Source organism: Fringilla coelebs (genome assembly GCF_963513975.1).
Source record: "Fringilla coelebs genome assembly, chromosome: 7".
NCBI classification, from domain to species: Eukaryota; Metazoa; Chordata; class Aves; order Passeriformes; family Fringillidae; genus Fringilla; species Fringilla coelebs.
In genome coordinates, this window is record NC_140035.1 from 5,472,910 (window position 1) to 5,484,105 (window position 11,196).

The 11,196-nt window shown below is 44.7% G+C and overlaps 1 protein-coding gene across 1 annotated transcript in view; it reads left to right on the forward strand.

The window, feature by feature from the left end:
- NXPH2 (neurexophilin 2) overlaps nucleotides 1-10,325 on the forward strand; it is a 34,595-nt gene extending 24,270 nt beyond the window's left edge. Inside the window, exon 2 of the mRNA XM_084209378.1 lies at nucleotides 7,596-10,325. Within this exon, the coding sequence (XP_084065504.1) occupies nucleotides 7,596-8,339 (744 nt within the window). The 3' untranslated portion in view covers nucleotides 8,340-10,325. The remainder of the gene's footprint in view (nucleotides 1-7,595) is intronic.
- Nucleotides 10,326-11,196: the final 871 nt, after the last annotated feature.

Consider the following 11,196-nt stretch of genomic DNA (forward strand, 5'->3'; position numbering starts at 1 on the left):
TGTTCCCCAACACACATACAAATAAGAGACCTAATTTTTATCTCAGAGATCTCTAATTTAGATTTAAGGCAGGGGGAGAGGAACCCAAAGAGTCACAGTCTTCAAGAAGAGAATTGGTGCACATTTTTTGGCAAGAAGCATTTCTCAGAACAAATTTTCTGTTCTCTCAGCAAAAAGGTAGATCAATTCAATGCATGGATATAATTTAAAAGCAATCTATGCTCTAAGCAATTTATCCGATTGCGGCTGGAGGGAACACTTCAGATAACCTAAAACTACTTGTCAGGGTTGTGAAAAAGGCACATTTTTGAAATAGGAAATCTTTGCAGGCTTTATTTTTAATTTTCACTCTTTACTTCTGCTGCTTATTCCTCCCAATTTTGTTTCTTTACTGAAGTGCTGTTTTAGTAAAACAGTATTTTGCATGCTTGCACAAATGGGAGAATTTTAAAGTGGTTTTCTTTTTTCCCTGTAAAATATGATACTGAGTTTGGAGTATCAATTTTGTATTTAAAATATGCAATGGAATTGTATCTGGGATTAGAAATTTCTCCCAACATATCCCTTTTAGATTTGTACTTTTGTCTGTGGGTTATTATATCCTCATTAAACACAAGATATCTACCTGTACCTTTGCTGGCCTTTAGGTGGATGCAGGTGTAGACAGAGACCTTTCTCCCTCTCATGGTTGGAGGAGGAATGGCAAAGCCCCTTTCAGTGGTCCTGTCTGGCTGAGCATGAGCCCAGGTGTGGCCAGGTGGCCAAGAAGGCCAATGGCACCTGGCCTGTGTTGGGAATGGGCTGGACAGCAGGACCAGGCACTGGTGAGGCCACACCTCCAGTGCTGTGTCCAGTTCTGGCCCCTCAATTCAGGAAGGACAGTGAGGGGCTGAAGCATGTCCAGAGAAAGATCTGGAGCACCAGGAGTGGCTGAGGGAGCTCAGGGGGCTCAGCCTGGAGACAAGGAGGCTCTGGAAGTCAGGCTCTGCTCCCAGGGAACCAGCAACAGGATGAGAGGTCATGGTCTCAGCTGTGCCAGGGGAGGTTTAGGTTAGACATCAGGAGGAATTTCTTCACAGAAATGGTGATTAGACATTGGAATGGGCTGCCCAGGGAGGTGGTGGTGTTACCATGGAAGTGTTTAAGGAAACCTGGATGTGGCACTCAGTGCCATGGTGTGAATGAAATGGTGGTGCTTGGTCACTGGTTGCACTCGGTGATCTCAAGTGGGCTTTTCCAGCCTTAATGATTCAATGATTCTGTTTACAAGCAAAAAATCTAATGGGCTGCAAGGTTCAATCATGAAGGCTTTCTTTTCTGCTGAAGCATCTTCTCATTGTATTTTTAACTACACAAAGCTGGGTAAAATTACTAAAATAATCCATTTCTGTTAGTTATTGAACAGGGGATTTCTGGCTGCCTTCCCTGAGTGAAAGAAGGTTGCAATAGCATTTAAAGATTTCTAAATTGTAACCTCCCTAACTTGTCTGGGGGATTTTGAAAAGTCTGAGTACTCTGCCACTGTCCAGCTGGAGATCAGCCCCCCTGACTCTCAGCTCTGCAGTTTCCCCCCATAATGGATATCCTTGCTGGATTTGGCACACTGAACCCCACAGTCCCTCTGTGTCATCAGTTTCAAAATGAAACAGAAATCAAGCAAGTGAACTCTGAATTTGTGACTTAATTCCATCTTTGCACCAGAGTGTTTTGAAGAGCCAATAATTGCCCCAGAAGAGAGAAAGCCAGGCACAAGAACCTGCTAGCGTTTATTTGCTTACAGTTTGGCAAGGACGGGGCTGTAGAACCTAGAAAGGCATTTTGGGTGCCCTCAGCACCTAAATTTCTAATCCCAGAGAGGTTCAGCCTCTCTTCTGGGTATTCACATCCCACCACCCCACCACCAGCTCAGTGCTTGGTGGATTGTAGAATCACAGAAGGGTTTGGGTTGGAAGGGATTTTAAAGCTTATCCTATTCCAACCCCATGCCATCAATGGGCAGGGACATCTTCCACCCGACCAGGTTTCTCCAAGCCACATCCAACTCTGCCTTTTTGCTTCATTGCAGAGCAGCTCCCCTGCATCCTAAAAAATAAGGCTGTGACTGGATGCAACAAGCACGGCACTCTTACTCAGTCCTGCTGAAAGATGTTGCTTAGCTCCCAAATTCCTCACAGCATTCCTGACAGCAATCACATCTGCAGCCATAAAACCCTCCACAGCCTCTGTCTTTGAAAAAAAAATTTAATAATCAGTAAAGTTCAAGCTCAGCTTGTTGTGATGAATTATTGGAGCCCGTCATCATTTTCTTGGGGGGAAAAAAAGACTAAAAGACTATAATGGAACACAATTTTATGGTTTTTTCCATTTAATTGATGACGGGCTGAGTTTTTATTAATATTTCTGGGCTCCAGTGTAAGATGCTGAAAAAGCTAATATGAGATCATTGTATCTGGTTAATGTGTGTGCTTTGCAAAATTGATAAGCCCTGTCAAGACATAAATTATTTAAAATTTGATAAATGTGTTGAAATCACTGAATTTTCAAACCGATAAAGCAGAGTTATTTCTCTTCCCTGCCACACACCCCCCTTCAAACTGGGGCTTTTGTGCAGCCACTCGATGGGGCCACATTATCTCATGGCCTGTGAGGATCCAAAATCAGCAGAGGGAACCCAGAGGGGTGTCCTGTGCTGCTGCAGAGGGAACACGAGTGCAAACCCATGGGACACTTGGGCATGGAAGCAGCAGAGAGTGAGGAGACCGCTGGAATCCTCCCCCAGTATGAGTTTTTCACTGGTGAAACTGAGGGCCAGAGGAGGTGTTACCCCTCCTCTCCAGCAGTGGGATAAAAAGCTCCCAGTGAGCAGCAGAATGGTGCTTCAGAGCTGTTTATTCCAACAGACCAATTCATTCCAGCTAATTGCTGAGAGTTTTTAAATGATTCCTGGCAGGGGTGAAGCTAAAGGAATGATTGCTGGTGATTGATGAATAACCTGGATAAAATTCCCAAAGCACCAGAACTATTAACTCTTGCATGGGGACACCTGCTTTTATTTAGTGCCTTGCCCACAGAGAAAGGCACTGGAGTGAGTTTCAAATGAACCCAAATTTGGGCAAATGGAGAAAATAGAGCATTTACTGATACCAGTGTTTCATCAGTGTCAGCTCATTTCTCAAAAACAGCTCACAGGCAATGCTATTTAACCCTGTCCTGCTCTGCCATGATCAGGATCGTGCATGGAGGGGGGAGAGTGTGCAGAGCAGTCACCATCTTTTAGAGGAGAGCAGAGGAAGAACCAAAGGTTTGAGGTTTAAAACTCCATAAATATAAACCATGCTGCACTGATTCGAGCTGCTCTCGCCGTTTACGCAGCGGAAGACAACAGCGAGACGCGCTATGCATGGGGCCAAGGTTGTGTTTCTAACTGGAAAATATCTACAGGCAAATGGGAATTTTAGGGTAACTGGGTGCCATTTTACAGCCTTTGTAATCGGGAAAAAGATGAGGTGATTTCTGTTTGGAAATGGATGGTTTGGAGGGAACGGGAAAACACTGGTGCAGCAGAGGAGAACTCCAGCAATAGCCATCTATTTAAATGGATACACTAACTTCCCTAAGCTGGTATTTTTCAAATACCCTACCAGCAATATTTTTCACTATAGCAATGCATTATAGTGAAATGGAAAGATGCTGAGGAAGTAGTTTTTTCCAGCATGTGCTGCATTCTTTTAATACAGATTTTTTTATTGCCCGGAAATTGCTAACCAATGTGAATAAACAGCTGAACAAAGCCATCGGCCCTTCCTCACTAACAACAAAATGCAGCCGGTGAGGGAAGGGCCTTGGGAAAAAACAAGTGTTAGAGTTGTGTTCTCTTATACTGCAGAAAGCTTTATTCAAAACAGGAAAAAAAAATGTGCACGCCACAAAGGTTTTACATTACAAAAGCACAAACACCATTCACATCTCTGAGCAATGTCCCCTCATTCCTGCTGCTGAGGCAGGTTCTGAGCAGAACCAGGCAGTTCTTTGTTAAGCTCTTTTTTTACTGAATATTTGCAAAACACAACAATTCACCACCTCGAGCCACAAGGTCCCTTCCTCGCAGCCCTCTGAGCTGACAGCTCTGTCAGCTCCTGAATCTCATCCCTGTAATGAAATTAGTGGAACAAGGCAACACTAGGATGGAGCAGAGTCAAGAACTAAGGCTGTGCAAGACTGGAGAATCCCACAGCCTTGCAAAATACTTAAAAAATGAGGAGGAAGAAAATACACAAGCAAAAATACACAAAGCTCAAGCTGTGAGGTACAGCTTTCTGCAGTGCCTAGGGATTGCTGTCTGGGCCTTAAACAGGAGTATTACATCCTTATAATTCAATTTATCAATGATTTCACATTCCTGTGTTATGAAAGCTGTTCTGTTACCACATGGAATAGCCCAGGTCACTGTAGCTTCAGGGGTGTGTTTCGTTACCCCATGAGTAAAGCTCATTTGGTGTAAGAATTACATAAATAAAAGTAGCAGTAGTCTAGCAAGGTGCAATTCTGTGATTTCACCATCATGGTCTTGAAATACTTGTGCCCTGATACGTTATTGATGTGGCAAACCTGCCTGGCTTTAGCATGTGCTAATGTTTCCCACCCTTCAGCCATCCCCAGCCCTATACCCACATATTTCTTCTTTTCTATCAGAGCCTTCAGCAAGGCACCCCTGGGAAAGCAGCGCTCTGCCATCTCATCTGGTGTGAGAGCCCCCAGAAGAGACATACACTGAGCACATGGCTCAATGTCCTCTGCATCTCCTCATAAAAGGGGAGAAAAGCCAAAGAGCCATTGCAGGATTTCAATAAGCATTGCAGAGGACAAGTGGCTCAGAAGGATATTTGAGGGTGTTCCTGCGCCCTTGCCAGAGGACAGTCAGAGCTGGGTGCAGACACCAGCAAAGCCAGATTCCCCTGTGAACTAAAAAGCTTCTTTCCCATATATTTCTCCTTAAAAATTCCAACCACTTTCCCCTCTGACTCAGTTGCTAACAGCAATACCAGCTGTAGGTGCCCATGGTTTGAGTGGTCATTAGCATTTTAAATAGCATTTCATTTAGCTGTGCAAATGAGGAAAGTTTCTGGTATTCCAGCACTGCCAGGCCCCTGGGCCCAGCTGTAATCTAGAAATGCAGCAGAAAAGCCTCTTTTTTGTGCTTCTCAAGGCCTCAGGTCAGGTTGGGGATGGGTGGACGTGCAGCACTTCTTGCTTCATGTGAGCAGAGTCACTCCTCTGCAGCAGGGGAGTGATTTCCCTGCCAGTGGGGATTGCCAGCAATCTCAACATCACACAGCTGATCCTGGGCTGGTGACAGGCTTAAGAGTGGCTGAAGAACCACACATAAACATGACAGAGCTTCACCAGGAACTTTCCATCACAGCAGAAGTAATGTTTCCCCCAGCATCATTATGACAGTGCTATTTGGGCTGGTACAGATCAGCATCTGTCACTGTTTCCATTAGAATCTCCTATTTCCTCAGGTTCCTAGCTCAGCCATAAAAAAAATATAAGATAGAGGCAGAAAGTTGACATACAAGGTCTGGGGCTGAGAGTGATCACTGTTGTCTTTTCTTCCCCCGCTTTTAATCTGAAGAAGGAAATAAGGTATTTTTGCAGAGACACACCTGGCCCACTGCATTTCCACCCAGCTGTGGATTTATTTCTAGTAAAAAATAAGTGATAGGACAAGTGGAATGGCCTTAAGCTGAAGGAGGGCAGGTTTAGATTAGTTATTAGGAAGAAATTCTTTACTGTGAGGGCGATGAGGCACTGGAACAGATTCCTGAAATTTTTCAAGGCCAGGCTAAAAGGTATCCCTGCCCATGGTAGGGGGTTTGGAAATGAATGATCCCTTCCAGCCCAGACCATTCTGTGATTTTATGATTTAGCAATAATGATGGTCACCTTTCAACATTCAAGCTGTGAACATTGCTGCTGTTCCACATTTCATCTTAATCACTGCATTAGGGGTGATCAGGAAGGACACGTGGTAGTGGGTTTGGGCTCTGGTTTGGAGCCTATTGCTGCAGAACGGGCCTCAGTGAAGATTAAGGGCTTTGGAGTTTCTAATCTTTGCCAGATGATGAAATGAAAAATTGCAATTTATAGAAATAACAGCTGGATATTGTAAAAACAGAGCCCTGTGAGGAACCAGAGGTGTAGAAGAGCCTTTTGGGATCAGGAGCAGAGGGAAAAGCGAGCCCAACATTGAGGTTTCCCTCATGAGACACGAAGCACAAAATTCCATCCCACACATTCCACATCTACACTCCGTACTTTGGCTGCTTTAGGCAAACTTCCACCCTGTAATGTTGTTGCTGGAGAGGGAAAACCCCATCCCTGGGATCCACCACCTGGACCAGTGTGGGATCAGTGATGAAGCAAGAGCAGCATTTTGCCAGGAGGAAGGGCCAGCAGCAGTTTGTCACAGGCAGGACAACAGTGTCCTTTCTTCTTCCCATTTTAAACATCTCTTTGTTCTGTTCACACCTTTTGTAGAAATAGATGCAGCTGAAAAAGTTTTTCTTTAGTACATTAGGATGATTGTGTAAGGCAGTTCTAAAGAGAACAGACACTAAAAACGCCTTCTCCAAAGGTTCTACTCAAGATTTAAAGGACCTAGAAAGTCAGATGATAATTTCTATCCTGTTGAAACACAGTTCTTCCCTCTGACCTCTGGATCATACTCGCAAGTTCTGCATTTCCAACAGGACCTCTCTGCCAGACAGAGCAGGAAAACACACCTGGGAAATGTGTCTGCAGTGAGTTGGAAATTTTACTGAGACCTGTGTGTTTGACTGAAACCTTAAGGCCATTCTGTCACTATCAGAAGGAGGTTTTGCTTTCTGATTGCAGACTCAGCTTGGCCTTGTCACAGATCTTAAAACTGAGCTGTGCTGTGTGGCTGGGAGCGCTCAGCACTTGTGGAAGGCTGGGCCTTGCTAAGCACAGGCAGCTGTGCCGCTGAAACCAGCACACTAAAACAGGGCCATGTTCACCACGTCAAACTAAGGGCACAAACGTGCAAACTAGGTTTGGATCAAATGGGAAAAGCAACACCAGAAAGGACAAATGTACAATAAATGGTTTAGGAGGCAATTACACCAACAGAACAGGATTTTAAGCCTAAAGCAGCTGGAAGGTTGTGGGGAGAAAAAGGAAGGGACTGGAAATTCGTGCTGTTCTATTTCACTCCATCTTTTAGCAGAGGGGGCACTTTGGTCTTCAGGGTTTCCTTTTTCCCCAGTCAGGTATTCATCTGACACATCTGTGAGCATGGGGCACTTGCTCTTGCACATCTCAGCCATCAGCCTGTCCAGAGGTTTATCCATTTGTCCTCATGGATGTCTCCTAGTGAGATTTTTGCATCTTCCATAAGCTATTTTGAGTTAAATCCTTGAACTCTCATAGAGCAGTAGAAATTACTCATTACAGTGGTCCAGCTGACAGATTCAGACCCTATGGGTATAAAAATAAATATCAATGGCTCCTTCTGTGTCCTGGCTGTTTCATTTCCCCCCTTGACTCTGCTCTCCCTTTCTGTTTCGGAGCAGGTGTTCTGTGACACCAGCCGGGTGGTGCAGGCCGCGGAGGTGCTGGACTGGGAAGACAAGGATGCTGCAGAGACACTGGTTGACAACGTGGTCCATTCCAGGATCATCAACCCTCTCCGCCTCTTTGTTAAACCATCCCCAGTGCTGAAACACGGCCAGGTGTCCTACTCGGACAGCATAGAAAACTTTTGGGATTGGTTGTCCAACATCACGGAGGTTCAGGAATCTCTGGCACGAACTAAACGCAGACCTATAGTGAAAACTGGGAAATTCAAGAAAATGTTTGGATGGGGTGACTTCCACTCCAACATCAAAACTGTAAAGCTGAACCTCCTGATCACGGGGAAAATCGTCGATCACGGCAACGGAACCTTCAGCGTTTATTTCCGACACAACTCCACGGGTCTGGGGAATGTTTCTGTCAGCCTGGTGCCGCCCTCCAAAGTGGTGGAGTTTGAGCCATCTCCGCAGTCCACGCTGGAGACCAAGGAGTCCAAGTCCTTCAACTGCCGCATCGAGTACGAGAAAACAGACCGCGCTAAAAAAACTGCCTTGTGCAACTTTGACCCTTCCAAGATCTGCTACCAAGAGCAGACCCAAAGCCATGTCTCCTGGTTGTGTTCCAAACCCTTCAAAGTCATCTGCATTTACATCGCTTTCTACAGCGTAGATTACAAACTGGTGCAGAAGGTCTGTCCCGACTACAACTACCACAGCGAGACGCCCTACCTGTCCTCCGGCTGACCCGGCCTGGGGATCACTCACAGAAACGAGCATTCCCATTCACCTTCTGGAGAGGAATGTGGTTTCCTATCAGGTTAAAAAGTCTCTAAAAACCGTAGCTGTGTTCGTGCTGTATCGTAACTAATCCAGCTGTTTATGTAACAGTCGTTTTCGTTTGAGGCCGTCGCGTTTTAGCTCTCTCATCATTCGTAAGGGAACCGCCAGGCAGGCACGTGACAAGAATCAAACAAAATTATGTCTGGAATGAACATTGATGTTAAAAACCACTTTTTTGAACAACTCCACGGCAGAGAGGTTGTCTTTTACTTGAATTGGACAGCGCTTAGCAGGTCCTAGTTCTCATTGGGAAATTTAGGTGACAATAGAAAGAACAAGTGATGGAGCAGCCTCAAAGCTGCTCGTACCCAAACTTCAAATAAACAGCTCTCCCACTGATTTCATAAAGAATGTTACACAGAGGGCTCAAGTAGTCAAGTCCAAATACTAAGAGGAAGTGCTAATTCTTTGATAAAAAAGGAAAGAAATCTGCATTTTTATGAGTCGTAGTAGCTGTAGATGTTCATTGAAGTGAAGAGTGAGTAGTTCTTCCTTCAGACTTCCTACCCGTGGATATGCAAAGATGTAATTAGACCTCAATGAGCTTTAGTTTATTAGACCCCACAGGTGTGCACTTGTGGTATACAACCCTTCCTTCCATGCCCACCACTGGGTTTGATTCCTCTCACACATTCACACAAGCACACACACCCCAGTATTAGTTTTGCAGCAACAGAGAATCTGTAAAAACCTGGGGAAAAGATAATTTCTGTTTAAGTCAGCCTGGTCTAGTGGAAGGGGCCCCTGCCCATTGCAGGGGGGCTGGAACTGAATGATCTTTAAGATTCATTCCAACCCAAAACCATTCTGTAATTCTCTGAACTGTAGCAGGGGCTGGCTTCCAGGAAAAGGAAGCAATTATTTTGCTATCCAGCCCCTGAGCATTAAAGTGCAGCAAGGAAAACACATCATAGCACAAGGATGATCCCTGAACAAGCAGCTTTCTCCTTCTTGGCACCAGTTGTTCCCTTAGCACTGCACTGCACACCTCAAGTCAAAGTATCAGCCATGACAAAGAGAGAGAACAACAAAAATCTATGCACCTTCACCTCATAAAGCAGGTTTGAAACTTTTAATAGAAATACTCAGCCAGGCTTTCCCCTAGTGCAGCACCAGCTCCCTGCACTGCAGTTGCAGCAAGGGAGGGTCCAGCTGTGGTTGTGCTCCACCAGCTGCGGTCCCACCGCGGTCAGGAGTGGTTGGCTCTGGCCATGCAGCTCCAGCATCACCCCTGTGCTTGCTCTGGGTATTGATCTGCTGCTGCTGCCAATCTGCTCTCCTGCTCCTTGGTGACAGTTTAATGTCACAGGTCCTGTGGAAGGAGCTGCCTGAGGAAGTGCTGATTGCCTCCAGTCAGACTCGCACACAGGGTTCAAGAAGTTACACACAGCTTAAATAAAGCACTATTGAAATACTGTTTGGTGATGTGCACACAGACAAGTGACTATGGCAGCTTGGAAGGACTCACTCATGAGCTTAATTCTGATTTCCTTGGTAAAGACTCACACAAAAAAAAATTACTCTGTTAAAAATATACGACTAACTGGGTGATTTGTTTTTCTCTTTAGGTGACAAATTTAAATGTGTGGTTTAGTTTGATCAATAATCTAAATGTTTTCCTTCATCTTCTTTCATACAGAGTCTCTCCTGGTCTATAATGATGTTTTTTAGTTTGCCTATTCCTGTCAATCCTACAAGTTGGTCTCCTTTGTATTCTGTATAGCGTGTCCTCACCCCAGCTGTACATGAGCTTGGATTTATTGCTACGAGTTCAGTGGTTGGTGCTTTTGTAACTTAGCTGTAAGCCATGATTTTATTGCCATGTATTTTTACTCAGCACTGTAGGCAATTAAAAGAAAACCCTACGTGCTATTTATTGTAGAGTATGTGGAAACCATGTATGTATATACACTTAAATATGTGTACATATACAGAACATATATGTACATGTATTTGTATGTAAATAAAGAGAGTTTATTAAATCTGGCACTTGCTTGTGGCCCACTTGATGTTTGGTTTTAAGTGTTAATGTGTGAAGAGACAAAAACTAAGGCACAGCAACAATTTTTGCCCAGCTGGAATTTGTTTTTCTAGGAGATATTTAAATGTGTGCTATAGTGAACTGTGTGCAAGCCTAGGCAGAGTAGGTTTAGCAGCATTCCATGAGATTTGAGAAATGAAGCACGTGTTTTGACGAAGGCAATCCTAAACTGTTTAATAATTGCACCAGGTACATTAAAAATGAAGGGGAAAATTTAAATTGGACAACATTCCCAAGCAGGAACGTGCTGGGAGAGAAGGCAGCTCACTGCTGATTGAGCCCTTGCTCAATTCCTCATCAGAAGGGCAGCTGGATTCTCCTCCTCCCTGACTGTGGCACTTCCCAGGCTGAGGTTTCCAGGCCTCAGGAAGACAAACCATGGGACAAACTTACCCCAGTGTCCCCCCATGCAGTCCTGGCACAGGGAAGCAGCCTGGCAGCAGGAGCAGAGGGAGGGAGCTGTGGGACCAAACTCCATCTCACCCAACAAGTGCCCACCACTCTTCTTCCAACCACGATACTTTATGAATCAGCTTAAAAGCAGGTGGTTGGTTTTCCTTTCAGATCAATTTTGAAAACATCACAGCAGAAAAAAAAATAGTAGTTACATTCTTACTGCAGTCAAAATCTGCTTAAGAAGAAATTATTTACACCCAGCAGGGTAAGCAAAATACAATGCAATGATGACAGGCTTGATTAGGTCAGATGTCATGCTGCCCA